Source organism: Stegodyphus dumicola, chromosome X2, assembly GCF_044657685.1.
Source record: "Stegodyphus dumicola isolate Sdum_Otavi_A_Nest chromosome X2, ASM4465768v1".
In the NCBI taxonomy this organism is placed as follows: domain Eukaryota; kingdom Metazoa; phylum Arthropoda; class Arachnida; order Araneae; family Eresidae; genus Stegodyphus; species Stegodyphus dumicola.
This window is the reverse complement of record NC_140781.1, coordinates 13,942,836-13,963,185: the sequence shown is the minus strand read 5'-3', so window position 1 is coordinate 13,963,185 and position 20,350 is coordinate 13,942,836. Positions and strand designations below refer to the sequence as shown.

The window sequence follows — 20,350 nt, the reverse complement described above, 5'->3', positions numbered from 1 at the left end:
AGCCAAATGGATAAGAACATTGAGCAATAATAGCTCAAGTTCAAATACCAGAAAAGAAATTGAATTTGTGTGTGTTTTTATCAGGGTTCGTAGCGGTCCTTACAAGTGCTTATAAGTCCTTATATTTGAAAATAAAATATAAAGGCACTTATTATAGGTGCTTACTTTTTCTTTAAAGCCCTTATTTTTTTTGTTTTTAATGCTTATTTTTTGCTTTTAGTGCTTTTTTTAATGAGCACGCATTTTTTTCCTGTACCAAAGCCAAAACTAAATAAACAACTTTTCTTCCTTATATGCAACGTCAGATGGTGAATCATACTCCCGGAAATTGCTTTCCCCCCCTTTTTCTGCATTACCGTAACCTATGGTGCATGCAAGAGTACAGACAGGTGCACGTCGTTCTATTGTCAAAGAATTGCGAAAATGGTAGACAATTCCGGTACATTCAGTATTCTTTTCCTCCCAACCAAATACTACACACGTTTGAATTTCTATCAAGATTTTAATAATTTGCATTCTCGTTCCACGTGGTCAGTTCATATTCGTGTTTATTATGATTGTTTTGCTTATATTATGAGTATATGCATGAATATTTATAATAATATAGTTGCAGTAACTGCTGAAGTATAGATAAACTTCCAAAAATGGGTGTGTTTTTACACAGATTAGCTGTCTAGGGAATAATATTCGAAATGGCTTAAATAAAAGGAAAGTAATCGAATAGTCAAAATAATTTCGCCCCCCCCAATACATTAAGTACGGAGGTTGAGAGGTTCTCCTCTTTCTCTGCAAACTCTCTAATATTGAAGCATGCGGGTTTTTTTTTTTTTTTTTTTTTTTGTCACTGTCCAATCTAGATTGAATAGGACTGAAAGTTTTGGCAGTCTACCCAACCTAAGCGAAGATTGATTCTATTCCGGAAATTTAACGCAGTCTATTGAAAATTAGAATCAGAAACACCCCAGATTAGTAAGTCTCTTTCTTTTCCTTTATTTAGTTCTTTATTCTCCGAATACCGGCAGCTGTTGATTCCGATTGCATAATATCACATGTGGAAGAATTACGCCTCACGTATTGTGTAATAACGTTTGCGGTATTTTGCAGAGATAACTAATTTTGATGTTCAGTCTGAGATTTGTTTATGAACACTTAAAAGAGTTTTACTGTGCTTCCTAAGCAGATTATTTCTCAGTTCCGTTGGTCTATTTTTATATGATGCACATATCGAAACGTCAAAATCATTTATTTAGCCGAGAAATCTAAAGTACAGCTACAATCTCCCCCACTCCTCTTTTTCCAGTTACTATCCGGAATATTCGGCAATTTCTGAGTATGCGGGTTAGTTAAGCTTTTACTGTTAAAGGAGACTGCATGAAGCAATTTCCCATCTTCTGATTTCAGAAATGTGCCTCTTTCTTACTTAAATTACTTTGCTTGGAATAAATGTTAAGGGAAAACTGTTATGCAATGAAAATTTATAAAATGTTCAGAATTTTGATTTAAGTTAAATTATTTAAATATTAATATGAGTGGAAAAATAAATTATATTTATTTTTAGATGCCAAACGAATACAATTAATATGGCTTATTATTATTTATTTTCTATATTTTGAACTGAAATTTCATCATTAAATCTTGTAATATAGTTTAGTTCTGCATAGTTTTTTTCCCTCTCATTATAAACTAATTCTGTAAATTGAACTGTCATTTAAAATTTAAAAAAAAAAAAAAAAGTTGTTTTCCATGGTTGAGGTAATGCTCATTTTCTTAATAAATATTGCATTGCTCATATTTTAAAATACAAGTCTAATTTTTCTTTTAAGGTTATGCAGTTGTGTATAATGTAATTAGACAGGTGCTTATTTTTTCCTTAAAATGTGCTTGAAAAGTGCTTATAGGTGCTTATTTTTTTTTTAACTAAAATGTGGCTACAAACCCTGTTTATGATTTTCCTTGCTTGGAGTGAAAGTACAAACCAATTGACCTTAAAAAGACATGTATGGAGGAATCCATGTCGTTAGTAAGGTAGCTCTTGAGTGTGTTCTTCCTGTTTTCTTTAGTGCTGTGTTATCCCAGCTTTCTTGGTAAGTAAAGCTTGGATGCTATATTAGTATTAGGAAAATGAACTATTTTTATCTCTTTTATCCCAGGTAGTATGTTATATTTTACAGTGTAGTACATTTCTTGATTTCATTCATGCATTTTGTGGTTTAGATTAAAATGTCTGAAACGTTTACAGATATACATATGAAAAAAGAGAGTGTCGTATATTTTTCATTACTTTATTTCGTAATATAGTATGTGTACAGTGTCCATAGTTAAGTACTGATGATGTCTTTTAGTGCAGAATTTGTCAGTTTATACTTGACTGTATTTATATATGTTACAAAAGTACTCGTTTTATGTAGCATTCATTACTATCTGATATGTCTTGGTTCATATTATCCATGAATATGTATGCTAATGTGATCTGTTATGAAATGCCTGGAGAGTATGAAGGGTGAAGCATGATTATATATACCAAATTGTAGTTTTGCTGTAATCGGAATTTTTTTTTTTTTTGACATAATCGAAAGTTCAAGCTTACTTTTATAAAATTGCTCTAACAGTCTGCAAAAAATAATAAGCCAGATCCAATTCGAAGATTAAGGAACAACGCAATCTGCAACACTAACTGAAATAGATAATTAGTTAATTTTAACTAAGCTTATACCGTCCGTTATACATTAAATGCGCATGCGTAAAGGTATTATGCGCATGCATAAACGCATAATGCATTTACCCATGCGCAGAAAGTTTGTAGCTTTGAGGTCCGGATTATGGACATCCGGATTAAAGACTTGATTGTACTATAGTATTTTATGTTGTGAATTTTAATTTATCTTATTTATTATTATCATGTGTTTCCTTATTTAAATTGCAATTAAATTTTAATAATTATGAAGCGTATCAATTTAAATGCATGATAAGTAAAGGTTTTCAATTAAATAAGCTTTCTCAATTTTGTATGTATGTAAGAATGCTAAAAATTTTTATAATTATGCTGAAAATAGTGACTTTGATCAATAGCAAAAATTATTAAGTAACTATAATCATATATTTGCTAAAAACAAATATGATGTGGCTGTATCAATATGGAATCTCCACGAGTAGTCTTAACTTCAGAAATACCCATAGCCTCTTGATCCTATAGAGCCTCTCCTAAAGATAACAGTGAAATTAAAAGATAAATAGATGAATTATTAAATGAATTATTAAAGATAAATAGATGAATTATTTAAGTGAAATTAAAAGATAAATAGATGAATTATTAAAGACTAAAGGAAGGTATCATAAAACCTTCCTTTAGTCCTTATGCTGCACCTGTAACTTTAGCTTTGTTAACTAATGCTGAGAGATGAACAAGCAAAAAATAGGTTATGTATTGGGTATCGGAAACTTAATCAAATCACCAAAACAGACTGCAAACATATTCTTAACAAATGCAAACATTTTTTCCACATTGGACTTAACATCAGGTTATTGGCATATAAAATTAAATGAAAAAGTTACTGAAAAATTGGCATTTACTACAAACTTTGGTGTTTATGAATTCACTAGATTACCTTTTGGTTGGAAAATTTCCTCGGCTGTTTTTCAAACAGCTCTTAGACAAATTTTAAACTAACCTTTTTACAAATCTCCTGTAGTAGGTGCAAAGCCCTAGGAAGTTTCTTAGCTGATGAACATTTTCGGAACGTTTCCAGGCTTTAACGGCTGACAACTTGTCAAGATCCATGCACACACCTTCAGCAGAGATGACATGTCCGAGGAGTTAAGTCACTTCCTGTCTGAATAGTTTGCATTTAGCGGGACTCAACTTTAAACTGGCTTCTTTTAGTTTCTGAAGCACCCTTTCTAAGATTTTCTAAATGTCCTTCAAAACTCTTTCTGATGATGATGATGTCATTCAAGTGTATCGGACAGACTTTGTAGGAAAGACCTTTAAAAACAGTCTCCATTAGGCATTTGAATGTAGCCGGCGCATTGCAGAGTCCAAAAGGCGTCACCTTGAACTGCCAAGGTAGTAAATGCCATCTTTTCCTGTCATCAGGGTGTATTTCTACCTGCCAATACCCACTCTTTAAATCAAGTGTTGAGAGCCACTTGCTTCCAGAGTGTCCAGAATGTCGTCTATTCTAGGAAGGGGCTAATTGTCTTTCTTTGTAACCTCATTCAACAGGCAATAGTCAACGCAAAATCTTGTTGAGCTGTCTTTCTTTCTGACGAGGATGATGGCAGATGCCCATGGACTTGCTAAAGGCTCAATGACATTGCCTCCTTCCATATCTTTTTAAAGTGTTTGTACCTCTTCCTGTTTAGTGATTGGTAGATGTCTTGGATGTTGCTTGATTAGTGGATGATTGCCGGTATCAATTCTATGTCGTGTCAAACTGGTTCGACCCACTTCAGAAGCTGAGTGGGAGAAAGTATCTTGAAGATCTTTAATGATACGATTGGCAGCATTTCTCTCTTCATCATTTAATTCAACAGTGCGCAAAAAAAAAAAAAAAAAAAAAAAAGGTCAGTTCTATATCTCCCTTTCTACTGGGCCAATTGGCAAAATTTAAATTGTGTTTTTCATGTCTTGAAAGCGTGACTTAAGATACATATTAGATTTATGTATAGAACTATTCTAACATAGGTATTTTGACACAAAATCGGACTTTTTCTGAAATAACATACCAATTTTTTTACATATTTCGATTCTACGACTCAAATTATACCAGACTGCCAAGTTTTGTAAAAAATCGTATGAGTAGTTTTTAAAAAGTTAGCTCTCAAAATTTTAGCTTCTCAATGTTAATTGAATTTGGCATATAATTATTAATATCTTTTTTTTTATTAAACTTTTTTATTCTTCCTTTCACATTTCAAAACTGAGGTTCATTCCAAATAAAATTCATCCATTTTTTGTGTTTTATTTTTAAAGTTTCTATTTTTAAATAATTTTTGTAAATTTTTTGAAAAAATTTTGAATTATAACCTATAAAATTTTTACCATCGTCTTAAAGTAGGTGTAGTTCTAAGCATACCTGCAAAAAATTTGAGTTTTTTTTTTCAAAATTCTCTAAGATATACACAAATTTACATATTTTTGCATATTGAAATTTGGCATCTTTTTTTGGGGGGAGCGATAATAATGCCAAATGTGGTTTATGGATTTTTCTTACAGCTATTTTTAACCTTAAATTTCAAATAAATTTTTATGGAGAATTAATTATATGAAATGTTTTCCCTCAGTGATGCGTAATAAATATTTATTAATACTATATGAAAAGATATTTTTTTTAAATTTCTTTCCCTCTTCCTTTTTTTTCAAATATTTGTAAGAGTAATTTTTTACCTTCGCCGTGTTATCGTCTGCTACGTTACTTTGCATTTAAACTGAATTGTCTAAAACTGAGAAAGTTTGTTTAATGTTTATTTTCACAATGTTTTTAAGCAAACAGGACGTTGAAAGTTTGGGTCATGTCCCAGCTTTAAAAATATATATATAAATATAAATTTTTACATAAATTCTATTAGAAAGAATATTTTAAGAAGCTAATTTTTCTCTCGCGTTATAGATTGTATAAAAAAGTAATATGATCTTTAATATGATTTAGATTGTTTTAGCCGATATAAGAATCGGGTTACTCGGTGGTACAGAATAAACACTGCTGGACTGTTTTATTCCTTTGTCATTTAGCAAAAAATCTTTTAATTAAAATATTTATCCTTTGGAATTTGCTTTAAAACTTGATTTTTAGTTAAAAATGTCTAGAAAATGAAAAGCTATCTTCAGCTGAACCACATTTGATGCAACGAATATTTTAAAAAATTTGACAAGAATGCAAAATTTATGGAAGTGTAACAATCGAAAAATCTGAATTTTCTTGTGTCAGCACTGAAAACAAATGTAAAAGTAAAGAAGAAAATTAGGGGGGAAGCATAAATTTAAAGGGAATCTACTTCAAGGAAGTGGGGTGTTCAAAGAGAAAACACTTAAATGTGCACACCAGAAAATAGCAGCAACTGTGTTAGTACTAACGGAAAAGACAAAAACCATATCATTAAAGTTTAAATTGAAGAGTGACTGATTTTCGACTGTGATTGTATAAATTTAAATTACGTCATAGAGCATCATATCATATCATAAACAGAACATCCCATGATTTCTCAGTCAAATTATTTGAATATTCATTAATTAATATTCTTGGAATATGTGCTAAAGAAGGAATGTTCTTGGAAGATTAAAGAAGTGTTTAAATCCAGTCTTACAAGCTAAGGTATCAAAATGATTCTGCAATTGCCTGAGTAGTTGACTTGTAAATGTAAATGGCTGAGAATTAAGCAGATGACTTTTAATCTTACGTTGTTCAGTCAGAAAACATATTCCAAGTGTTTTGTATTGCATGACAATGCATCTTTACATTATTCAATAACCAATTGAAGAACTGCTTCTGTTCCAAAAATAAGTATTTGTACTCAATCGTCTTGCATGTTCTTCAAATTTGTCTTCTTGTGATTTTTTTTCTTTCCCAAAAACTAAAGTCAGCTCTCAAAGGAAAATTTTTTGACATGGAAGAGACAAAAGGAGTAGGACATCTACTTTTAGAGGCATGTCAAAAACAGATCTCTACAAGCCTTCTCTTCCATTACATGTTGTGCATTCAGACAGAAAGTTGCATCAGCATAAATTCTATAATCTATTTTTATTACACTCTGATTACTTAATTAACATACCTTGAATGTATACTAAACCTTTTACTGAAGCTTCAGTAATTCGGAATTTTTGTCGGAACTAGGATTTAGAAGATAAGTCAAAGTGAATATTTCGATAATCCAATAAATTCAGAGTCAAATTTTCAATATTTTATTTTCAGATGAAGGGGAATTTTTTTCAGTTTTGGTCCATTATGCTAAGTATATTTCCATTGATTCTTTATTTTTTCCGTAAAAGCGAAAATCTTACGCATGGTATGCAAAATGCTTCAAATTAAAATTTAATAATATACAGGGTGGTTATAATTAAAGTTCCACTTTGAAATGGCCCTAAAAGGAAAACTACTGGACTAAATGGTTATCAAATGAGGTAATCGTGTAAATTAGATCATGGGAATTTATTTTCTGCAGAAAAAAGAAAGTTCGAAACCTCACCACCAGGACGGAAATGCCGCTGTATGCAATATTCTTAAACAAAATAAGGGTCGAAATCTAACTTAACCTTTTGTTACACGGGTTTAACATGTTGTATACCCTTAAGAAACTTTGAACTAAGCAAATTACCATTTAAAGGCCTTAAAGTTGATAAAAGTCGAGTGCGCCATCCATGTAAGGGAGAAATTCGTCCTGTTATCCCTCAAAAAAATCCCTCATGTTATCTACTTAGTTCCATTGCATTTTCCTACTGCATTCCATTACATAGCAGTCATTCCACACTTTCTTGGTGTGGAATGACAGATAGATTCATAACTGAACCATTTTTCTTTGAAGAGCAGTCGAGAGCTGGACCGCTGTGAGTGCAGTTCGCTTAGAGTCAATGTTAAAATGTTTTGTGATACATGAACTACAGTAACGTGGTTTTATGCAGGGTTGGGCTCCACCTCACATGTGTTGTACAGTTACTTAGGCAACATTTCACGAATGAACGTCTTATAGACTGACACTTCCCCACTTCTTGGCCACCTCAGTCACTAGACCTCAACCCCTGTGACCGTTGGCTATGATGGGGTTATCTCAAAAGCACTATTTATGGTGATAATCTAAACAATTTCTCAGAAATGAAAAATGTGATACACCGGCATGTCTGTAACATTCCTCTCGATATGTTAAGAGCTGCCGTTGAAAATGCAGTAACAGGATTTAACTTGCTTTCGGAAAATGCTGGACGCTACATTGAACAGGCTTTGTAACATGTTTCAGAAATGATTAAACACATTTTAAACCGATGTCTTCATGTCTTATTTCATTTAACAATATTGCATACAGCGCCATTTCCCCGGTGGTGAGTTTTTGAACTCTTCCCCTCCCCATGGTAAATAAATTCTCATAACCTCCTTTACACGATTACCAAGTTTGATAACATTTGGTCTGGTAGTTTTCCTTTTATGACCAGTAGTTTATGATTTTCAAAGTGGAACTTTAATTATAACCATCATGTAAATTACACTTTAAAACTTTGACAGTTTGGTTCAAGTCCCAGCTTTAAAAAAAATATATATATAAATTTTAAAGTTAATCCTCTTAGAAACAATATTTTAAGAAGCTAATTTTTCTCTTGTGTTAAAATTGTATTAAAAAAACATGATCTTTAATGTGATTTAGTTTCAGTCGATATAAGAATCATGTCACTTGGTGGTACAGAATAAATACTGCTCGACTGTGCTATTTCTTTGTCATTTAGCAAAAAATCGTTTTATTAAAATATTTATCCTTTGGACTTTGCTTTAAACTTTCTTTATAGTTAAAATGCCTAGAAAATGAAAAACTGTCTTCAACTGAAACGCAGTTGATGTAATTGATATTTTTAAAAAATTAACAAGAATGCAAAATGTATGGAAATGTACAATCGAAAAATCTTAATTTTGTGGTGAGCACTGAAATTAAATGTAGAAGGAAGAAATGTAGGGAGAAAAGGCAGTAAAAATTTGAATGGGATTTTGGCTGTCAGAAATGCCAAGGGGTTTCGAAAAGTTGGATGCTTTTGAATATACTTTCAGAATACTTCAAGGAATTTGCATGTTCAAAGAGAAAACACTTGGTATTACTAGTAATGCTAGTGTACCAAGTAGACTATCAAATACCATTAATTGAGCTTGTGCTAACGGAAAGACAAAACGATATCATTGCAGATTAAAGTGAAGAGTGACTGGTTTTTGACTATATGTTTGTATAAATTTAAATTACGTTATAGAACATTATATAATCATAAACAGAAAATCCCATGATTTCTTAGTCAAATTATTTGAATATTCAGGAATTTATCCAGTGATGTATGTGGATGTTACCTAAAGACGTTTTCCCTCTTGATGAAACCAGTCTTTCCTTTCATCTCATGCCTTCAAAATGCTTAGCCTGTAAAGACTGATACAGGCTCTGACTAAACACTGATGAAATGGGTTGAATTGGATTATTAAGTTACGGCAAAGCAGGACTATCTGCCTAAAAGGAAGAATGCCTTCGTGAAGAACTTTCTAAGGGAAACCACCTGGCATACACATTACAATGAGAAAAACCACAAAAATGTCCATGCAACCAAACTGTCTGCTGGGATTCGTACCCTGGAGCGAACTACCAGTGTTCAGCGACTTTACCGCTCGGCCATTTGCGGGCCTATATAAAATGGAAGGCGATAACTTTATTTAATATGAATGTCAGAAATACAAAGATGTTTCAAAAAGTTGGATGCTTTTTAATATACTTGCAGAATGCCTGAAGAAAAAGAACAAGCCATTAAAAAGAAAAAAGTAAATTTTTGCATAAAATTTATTTTTTATTTATTTATTTATTTATTTTTTTTTTTTTTTTTTAATTTAGAACTTTTTAATCTTATGATATTTGATTCTTGCGATTTCAAAAATAAGATATTTGACTAAAATATGAATAACATTTTAAGAAACTAAATGTAGGATGCTAAAATTGTGTAAAGCAATGAGCATAATATTAAAGCTATTTAAAGCAATATATGCAAGTCATCCTAAGTTAAAATGTCAGTTATACATCTTTCTCATTTATAAATGTTTTCTGAACAGAACATTGAAAGGCATGTTAACTGTGCTTTACTGTATTTTCTCTTTTAATATATTCAGTTTTCAGATGCATTGTAGTCTGGAACACAAAGTAGTCTTCCGAAAGAAACGCAATTCAAATAAATAAAATAAAATCCTGGAAAATTTATATTAATAAATATATTTAAAATGCTCAGTTCGAATGAATAAATAGAAAATTTGAAGAGAGTGCAACACAAACAATTAAAATAAAAATCTAAAAATTTTAAATTTATGTAAAATAATAACTGTGACAAAAGGAAATTATAAAGAAAAAAACTATTTGAAAAAAAAAAAATAAACAATGCACCTTATATTTAAACTATGCAGTACGAATGGATAAATAGAATTTTTTAAAACAGTTATTCAAAAACCATGCAACTTAAACAATTAAAATGAAATTCGGAAAAGAAAACAATATTTAAAATAATAACAAAAATATAATATAAAGAACATTATTTGAAAGAAAGAATGTTGTGATTTGTTTTCGTCTCATGGGAAAGGAAAATAGGTTGCCATATATTAAGAAGTTTGCTAAGTGAACTACTCTTGGCGCAAACTGAAAAAAAGTGCCACATGAATTTGAATTTCTTTGTAAATTTTGCACCAAATTTTACAAAATTTCATATTTGGGCATAATTTGGCAGATAGTCATAATAATATTAATTTTAGGCAGATAGTCGTAGAATCAAAGTATGTAAAAGAATTGGTATGTTATTTCAGAAAAAGTCCGATTTCGTGTCAAAATGACTATGTTAGAATAGAGCTATTTATAAATCTAATATATATCGCGTTTTCGAGACATGAAGAACATAATTTAGTAGAACAGGAGATTTAGAAATGTCCCCCCCCCTTTTTTTTTTTTTTTTTGCATACTGTTCATTCTGCAATAACTCTGACGTAATGCTTTCTGAAGACACGCATTCTGGAGTGTTAATGTTTCATTTAACGCTGGTCACTGGAGTACATGCTGCAACCACTTTGCCTTTCTTAATAACTCTCACCTTTTGAGTTACGTTGGCAACGCTCATCGGGATAACGGTTCACGATAGGTCAGTGAGTGCTGAGGCTACTTGTACTCGTTTTGGACTGTTACAGTTCTTGAGGTATTCTATGATGTCGCAGCATAAATTTCTATTTTTCGCTATGATCCAAGAAGTAAAAATTCAGTTCTTGCCAGTATTGTGAAATTGTCTTGTGCTACGATTTTGTGGACAGATTTAACTCCTTCACCGTTAATTCCAAATAGGGCTATGTCCTCAGATGCAGAATGCAATTTGTTATTTTTAAAGTCCAAGGAAAAGCTGTATTTCCTTAGAAAGTCCAATCCGAGTATGCAAGGATGTATACTATCTGTTGTGTATGCTGTGTGGAGATAAACGGCACTTCCAAACATGATGTTGAAGGTTTAACGTTTCATCAATATCAATCTTCTTACCAGACACAGTCTGGAGAGTAATGCAGGGTGGCATCCAAAGAGTTTACCTTCCATTTCGTGAACCAAATCTTTTCTGATGATGGTAACATTGGCTCCTGTATCGATCGTCATATTGCAGGGAACCCTGTTCATATGTCCCATGATGAAGAGTCCATTGCTGCCACCACTCATGGCAGAAATTTGAAGTGCTTTAAAATGGGGCTTCTCATCATCTGGCAACCTTCGTCTCGCAAGATAGCGACTAATTAGTTTGCCTGTTTCTTGTTGGGAGAGGTCTTAGCATCCGTAGCCTGGGGTGTTTTGCAGTTTCTTAGTATGTGGCCTTCAGTACCGCAGTTTCTGCACTTTAGTGTTTGTTTCATGTCACTTCTATTCCAACTCAAGGCCATCAGTTAATCCACTGGTTCTTCTACTTGAGCAGCTCTGATTAAGTTGTGATCTCTGTGAGTTGCTTGCTGGGCTGACTCAAATTTCATGGCGTACACTAGAGCGCTTTTTATGTCCTTGACAGCCACCATTCATAGAGCCTTCTGTATTTCCAAATCCCGAATGCCATCGATGAAGTACTGCAGGGACAGTATTTTCTTTGTTTCTCTCAGGCACTCTGTAAAGGTGAGGTGAGACAGCCTTTGAACATATGTGGAACATATTTGGTGGGCTCCTGTAGACGGGATTTTAATTGAAGTCTGCTGTAGTCTTTTAAACATTTCGCGCTGAAGCACAGCTCTAACGCACCGGATAGAGCTTCGAAGTCTAATCTTTGGTTTTTGGGCAGGACACCCGCTGTATCTGGTCTCAGAGAAGCGGCGAGATGCCTTAGCTTGGGAATCCTATCCATTCGCATCCGCCACTGTAGAAAACTGCATCTTACAAACTTGCCAGGAGGTCTTCCCATCATATGTGGATAACTTCAGAGGTGGACAAGAGGGCATTGGTAAAATCTTAAAACCATCAGAATTGCTCCTTGCTGTCACTGCAAATTTCTTTAAGGCATTAACTTCCTTTCCCAAAGAAACCCTGTCATCAGTTTTTTGTTTGATTTGTTGTTGAACAGAATAAACCTTTCCGTTGATTTCTTCTTTAACAGAAGAAACTCTGTAACCTATTTGTTATTCCACGACCAAAACTCTCTCTTCTATTTGCTCTTTCACAGAAGAAACTTTTCCTTCAATTTGTCAAACTCTATTTTCAACCGCATCTATTCTGCCTTCTGTAGCCTCAGATTTGTTTTCTATTATGCAAGTAATTTCCTTTTTCATTTCTTCTGAAACTGCTTGAATGGCTTGCATCTCTTCCTTAACGGATTCTTGACCAGCTTCCATCTTTTTTTGACCCGCATTCATCTCTCCTTTAAACGCGGCAAAGGCTTCTATTAATTGCCTTAATTATTCTTTCATCGCTCTTGTTATTGACATTCAAAATCCCACTTCTAACACCAAAAAAAGTGTTGTGTGCATACGTGTTCTGATGGAAAGTGATGAAAGTGATCCAAGTCCAACGAAAAGTGAAAAAAATTTATTCTTATTCCAAGAACAAATACAAATGCTTAAATTTCTTCAGAGATAATCATACAATATCTCACAGTAGTTATCTTTTAAACTACTATAATGTTCAACAGATCTTAATTCAAAAACAGAGAAAGCTAATCCAATCTTTTCACGAATTTGCTACAGTAAACAACAACAGTTTTCCAAACAACTGAACTGAGATGTTTTGATCCTGCTTTTATAAGCCTTTTTAAATGTGCACAAGAATATTCTGGCATTTTCTCGAAAAGCAAAAAAGTACAATTATGAGATATGTATTTATTAAATATGGGTGCTCATGTATTTTTAATTTTACAGGTGTACCTTTCTCTTCAAATAAGTCTCGTGCTGCATTGCACGATAATATAAAACAATTTTAATTAATTCTATTTAAAAATAGCTAATTCAATACAAAAAACGTAACAATATTATTAACTTATCTGATTATTATTATGCTATCCCTGTGAATACACTTCTGTTAAACGTTTAAAAAAAAAAATTTGAAATGTTTCAGATTTTAAATTACGTCCAAAGGGGCGTTTTTTAACATTTTGTGTGTTACCTTTCTTTATTAAATATCATGTTCCTCGCACTTAAACCATAAGATCCAGTGCAACAGCAATATCGCAAAATAGTTTTAAAACGAGCATATCTTTAGAATTTCCGATACAGAGACTCACGCGCTGGAGATAAAAATGTTTTTTCTGCACAATGTTGCCATTGCTCGCTTTGAAATCCTTGAGTTTGTTAATCAAAAATTCGTCAAAGTTTTAAAAAATAGGAAATCGATCATAAAACAAATTTCAAATTTCAAATTTGGTCTTCCACATGCTCATATTCCTTGGAGGATTACGTTATTCAAAATTCGATGACTCTATGTACCGTTGTTTTATCACAATACGAGAAATATACATACATTTATGCAGATTTTTCATTATTTAATTTCTTCAAATATAATGCAGGACTCTAACATTTTATGGCAACAGTTTGAAAAGTGAACCGACATTTATGAGTCCGACTCAAAATGCCAAAACGAAACTAATAGTCCTTCGGGATTCAAATCCCTTTGGACTAAAAAAAAAAAAAAAATCAACTTCTTAAATGCTATGATAGTTTGACTTAATTTATATTCCTAAGTGAAAAACTAATAAAGTGGGAAATTTTATGATTGTCATCATCCACAGTGCACACAGCACACCAGCAACTGAGCAGTAGTCAGCTGACCGGCAGCACACCAAGAGCTAGACACTAGTAGTTCAGTCCAAGGCTTGAGTCCTGGCAAACATGCTGGCTACGTAGACCTTTTCATAGTTTTCTCCATGTGCAACATGTATATGAACCAGTTTCTTTTAGGAAATCCTTCATGAAGGCATCACACCTCTTAGGCTGATAACCCTTAAGTGCTTTGCCATAATTAAATAAACCGGACCCTAAGAAATTCTCCATGAATACTGCTTTGAAAACCAACTATGTATTTTAAATATACTTCAAGTTATTATAGTATTAATTAAAAGCATCCGAGACATAAATATCACATTTCTTTTAAATCATGTTTTAATGAAAATACAATTTTTTAATCATTTTGTTGCCAATAAAATGAAATTTCTGTTTGCAAGGCTTGTCATGTATATGCTTTCATTTTAAATAAATTTGCATGTAAATACATTATTCTCAAGCATAGCAACACTGAATAACTGAAAAATATCTTTTCTTCAGTGAACAAATCTGAAATTGAAATTATGCCCTTATATGCATGTGTATGTGCCATCTGTATGTTAATACAGTACAAAGTCCGTAATCCGAACTCGTTGGGACTTTGACGATTCCAGATTAGGGTTTTTTTTTTTTTTTCGGATTATAAATCATCGATTTAAATTTGGTAAGATGGCATGCAGGTTTACTTTATTAAACATTTCTTTCAATGTAAGTTGTTTAAGTTGCTTCGTTTTTTTGTGCTAATACTTTCTCTTTAATTCTATAAACAGACATAATTTCTTGTTCAGTTACAAAGTTCCACTGTTCAAGTCATGTAATTGCTGTGTCAAGAATATCGACTAACTTGTCAATCGAAATTTTTTCGTTTTCAATAACCTCTTTATCACTTTCTTCACTATCGGAAGTGGTATTTTCTGAATCTAGAACCATACTACAGATTTCGCTGTCCGTTAATTGATTGATGATTAGGGCATTGTCGTTGCTATGAAAAATTTCTGTTATATCTTCTTCATTTATTACCGCTTCTCCACATTTCTTTACAAAATCCAACAACTGGAAAATTTCACCTTTAGTTTGCGATGTCCGAAAACCTTCAAATTCGCAGCTATCATCTTCATCGTTGTCACCATAAAATATGGTAGCTGGCCATAAATTATGCCAAGCATTTTTTAACGTATCTGGAGACACATCCTCCCAACATGCATGCGCATGCGTAAAGCATACAAAAAAAAAAGTTTGTGGCTTTGAGGTCCAGGTTATAGATCATTCCAGATAATGAACATCCGGATTACGGACTTTGTACTGTATATGCATATATTATGTATTGGCGAAATTTAGAATTACCATTATTGTAAATATGATTCTTTTTTTAAAACCAGCTTTACTTAGATTTATATTCTGTTATTTCTGATGATGTACTAAAGAATAAACTTTCAAGTTCTAAAGTCTGTACACTTTTCCATTCTACTTCTAAAGTTTTTGTAGTTATTTGCTATGACAATAGATGGCATAGCACTGAAATTTTGAACCTGTTTTCACTTTCAGAAAGAACACACTCACTGATTTGATTAAATTTATGTGTCTGTATGTACAAGAAGTGGGTATATTGCAGTTTGTTGTATAATATTGATTTATTTTTGGATGTTTGCAGATTCCCTTATAAAATATTAAATATACTGCCTGATAGTTGCAGAGCTGTCAACCTTTTTGCTAAATCCAGAAAAGTCTTGATTTTTCATCACGTTATCTGATCTTTAAATTTTCTGTTTTTGAATGTATCGGAATTATCTATTTAAAATAAAGCTCTAAAAAGCTGCTAATCTCTAAGTTTCAAAGGGAAAGGAATACTGTGGTAAAATATAAAGATTTTGATTACCAATTCTTCCCCAAAAAAAGACTTCTAAATGAAAATCAAATTGTGTAATTCAGTGCCCCCCCCCAAAGAAAACGGAAATTTCAGCAAAAGTTTTCTGATTTATTTTTACTCCATCTGAAAACTTTTAATACTTAAGGACATTTTATGAAGGCTTAACTAATGTTTAAATGATTAATATTTCTGCTTAATTTAACTTCAAATGTATAAGTGGTGCATTATATATTTAGCTTTGCTTCAAATGTATTAATGGTATGTTGCTAACATTTTTCTGTGAAATTATCTATACTTTAATTGTTGATTTTATTTTTATCATCATTAAACGTACTTTAATAAATCAGAGCGTTTTTTACCTTACACATGTTTTCATCAATGTGAAATTTCAAGAAAATTACAAAATTGAATGCAGTTAGCCAAAAAGTCTAGAATAATAAGTTTAATACCAAATCATGCATTATAAAGTGATTTTAAATGAAATTTATGAATTTGCTCCTTTTTTAATTTCTATTGTTGTAATGAACAAAAATCTCTGCTTTTCATATTTCAAGGTCAGCAGCTATGCAACTGGTGACTGGTGAGAAATAACTAGATTTTGCTGTGCCATACTATGTCTCAGGGATTTGTATTCTATTAGCAAAAAATGAGTTTTTAGCTGTTGTTCATTCTGAATAAGCTGACTGGTGAGGACTGCCTCCCTCCCCTTTTTGAGATTATGCCACATATTTACCGTAAGATAAGTGTCATTGATGGTGAATATTGCAAACAAGTAAGTACAATCATGAATGAGTTGTAGGGTGGCTCTAATTAAGACAGGTTCTTATGAAGTTGCAACAGAAATGTGGCTCGCAAAAAGTGTCATTTTGCAAATACAAACTGCTGCCTCATCTAAAGGAACAGTTTATAAATATGCATTATGGTGATTACAGAAAGAGCACAAGTTAAGATGTGAATATGGTTGGAATATAATGGTGAGAGTAGGGGAACAAGCATGATATCAGAACAATGCATAGTAACTTTGCATATCAGAATCCATTATGTCAAAAAAGTAGTGTTCCAACATATCTCTAGATCATATCCATTTCCCTGAAGTTATTTGTCCTTAAAGTGCTCATCCACACAGAGCAGAAGGTATGACTGACATACTATAAAATGGAGATGTCATTTGCTTCATATAGCTTCCACATTCTGTGGACATGAATCCCATCAGATATACCTAGATGCTCTCAATAAACAAGTAACAAACAATACATCATCACCCCGAATTATACAGGAACCTCAAAGTGTCTTGATAGAAAGATAGGAAAATATCCCAGCAACACTGTTGAAGACATTTAAAGGGAATGCCAAACTGGTGTGCAGAGTATTCTTGAGTTTGAAGAGTGCACATACACTGTGAGGTTTGTTGCTGTTCATCTGAAAGGTTACATTTCCACCGATTAATGTGTGATGCTGTTTGGAATTACTACTTTTTTCTATCTTCATCTGGAATCTCTGTTGTTTCAGTTTATTAAAGATGCTGTAGTTGCACTTCTGTAGATTTTGCATGCATATCTCTTAAAACTTGTCCACCATTTGTTATATCAAAGTCTTGTTGTCCTGTAGTAACTGTCAAGCATGTGTATTTGAAATTTATGTGCACTTACGGAATACTTAATAGATTTGCTTCATTCATATACTCAATGGGTAACAAGTGAGAGCAGCAATTTTTGATGGAATTTTTCTTCGGATAAAATTATTTATAGATTGCTTAATAGCAGCTTACTTAATTATAAATTTTGTAATCTGTTTTATGTTTCAATTTTTCCATCTTATTGCTGAAAGCTGCAACAGTGTCACATCTGCATAAAACATTTTAAATTATACTCATCTGTGGTGAGCAACTTATAAGTTACCTGCCCTCAAGCATATTTGGAAAAATATTCTTTTCCTTTGTTATTTTTGTTATTTTTAAGTTTTCTTGGATTTTTATTTTTTAGTATAATTTTTTTTATGTATGTGAATACTGTTTGTTATAATTATCATCCATGTTTATTATTATTGTTCTGAAATACTTAATTATATAAATAATTGGTATAAAGAAAAGTTAAATTATGTGGCATCTATTTGATTTTTTGAAATTTATTCTATCTGTTTTGTAGTGGATATGTATTTGTCTGTGAGGGGGGGTAGTTAATGAGAAAGTGTTTTAAGCCCGCGTTCACAAGAGCAGATTCGACCAGCAGTGTAAACCGGTTCTTCCAACGTGTCCCATTCGCCCGGCAAACAAGCTTTAACTGCCTCTCACAATTGGAGGTAGAACTTGGTTGAATGTTCCTACTTCTCCCGGAGCAGGGCAAATGGGGAGATTTCCCATACTGCATTACGACATGGCTGACGTGCAACTGACTGCTCCCTGGACTGTCAGCGAAACAATCATTTTGATAGATATCTGGGGATGCGATATCATCGAAAAAAAATTAGATGGAACTGTACGAAATACGGAAATTTGTAAACAAGTATAGACAAGGCTATCTCATGCTGGGTATTCCAGAAATACCGCTCAAATTAAAACTAAAGACGCGCATTTCGGCTTCAAGGGGACTTGATACCTTTTGAATGTTTTTTTTTTTATTATTATTATTTGAGAACATTTCCTCTACTTTTTATAAATATTATTAAACTGCCTTTTTTTTGTGTGTGTGTGTGTGTGTGTGTGTGTGTGTGTGTGTGTGTGTGTGTGTGTGTGTGTGTGTGTGTGTGTGTGTGTGTGTGCAAGACAAAATGGTTTTAAGCTGAAAAAAAATTTTTTGCCAGTAAATTTTTTTAAATGTTTGGAAGAAATGTTTAATAACTAAAATGTCTTTCTTATCCTACAAGGTTTTTCCTCCTATTTTTCTTATTGCATCTATTATAGTGTTCTTAATAACCTTAAGGATCAATTTTGCAATTAATGAATTAGTTTTTGAGAAAAATTAAAAACATGTTTTTATGAAAAAACTTCGAAACAAATATGATCTCAATCACATTTTCACTTCAAATAATTTTTCTTTTCAGAATTTTGGAAAACCCATTCTTGTATCTATAAAGTGTATAATTTTAGATAAGTGGTAAAAATATTAAATAATTTAGTAAGTTTTAGGACCTTAAGTAAAAGCATTTATCAAAAAAATGCAAACTAAGAAAGTGCGATTTAAAGAATATAAACTGTCATCAAAAATCATTTCAAATTTCTTAAAAATTTTATTACTGAATTTCAATACATACATATATCTATATCTCTCTCTCTATATATATATATATAATAAAGCCTAGTGCTATTCAACTGGTAAATATAAACATAAATTACAAGCTTTTATTTAGAATCTTTGTTCAAAATATGAATTAATTATAATAATATATTTTCTAAGACATTTATAATTAATATTAATTTGTTGTTTTATTCATTTTTTCAAAAAGCAAAGGTTGAAATTTTAAGAGCCACAAAACATTTTATTTAAAACCGTTCAGCTGCATAGGTGATTTCTTTTCTTCTTTTAACCATTTCATCTTGTACATAAATTGCATTTAAAATTAATTTAGGTGTATTTTCATTAATTAAAGAGTTAATGGCATTCTATAGCAATAGTAAACAATGTCAAAAAAGATGTAAGCAAACGTTAGAAATCTGCCAATCCGTTTGTTCGTTTTGCATTTGTGACATTATTGCTCATAGTGGCTTATGGGTTAAGGGATGGAAGACGATGTGCATCTGAACTGGTCCCGAGGCTGAAACTGTTTCATATCCCTGTTTCTCCCTAATACAAACAGCAGCTGCGTGAAAGATGGTTGCATGTGAACGGGGCTTTATTGAACTAAACTGGAAAATTCTTTATTGAGATGTAATTGTGTTTTATTTAATGTTTTATCTATTCGCCAGAATTCAGCATAATTTTTTCTCATCACTTTTTCATTAGAAATTTCCCACCCTTCAAAAATGCTGTAATAGATTTTTGTGCTTCGGTATAATGTATGCTGTACTGCATGTTTATACCTGTTCCTTTTTTTCTTTCTTAGTATTTCAGTAATAGACTTCCCTGCTTGCGTTATTGGGGAGCAGCCAGAGCTCACAGAAGAAACTCTGGTAGTGTGTAGATTATTTTTTTTATTTTTAACTTGCTTTTTAAGATTTTGTAGCTATATGCTGAGTTGTAATATACATTTTTGTTTTCAGGAAATGGGAGACCAACTGCCTTACTGTTGGAGAAACCTGTTTTCTTGCATTAACTTGCTTCGTCTTTTGAACAAATTAACTAAATGGAAGCATTCACGAATAATGGTAGTTGAGTATATATATATGTGTGTGTGTGTGTGTGTCTATATATATCTATATATATATATATGTAAGCAGTTAAGTAACGAGCATAACTGGCACCCAGAGCAAAATACCTTTTTGGCGGCCCCTTCCCCGAAAAAACACAGTGATATGATGAAAATCTTGTTTGGAGACCATTTAGCGCCCACACCCCTTGCTCCCCCTTCACTATTATGT

At 32.3% G+C, this 20,350-nt stretch overlaps 1 protein-coding gene across 2 annotated transcripts in view; it reads left to right on the top strand.

The window, feature by feature from the left end:
• The window catches only part of Strip (striatin interacting protein), a 154,802-nt gene that overhangs the window by 110,705 nt on the left and 23,747 nt on the right, over positions 1 to 20,350 (top strand). Inside the window, exons 13-14 of one of the 2 annotated variants that reach the window (XM_085809746.1) lie at positions 19,876 to 19,942; positions 20,033 to 20,137. In XM_085809746.1, coding sequence (XP_085665872.1) covers positions 19,876 to 19,942; positions 20,033 to 20,137 — 172 coding nt within the window. Of the gene's footprint in view, positions 1 to 19,875; positions 19,946 to 20,032; positions 20,138 to 20,350 lie in introns of both variants that reach the window. The other variant, XM_085809745.1, reaches the window with a different exon arrangement.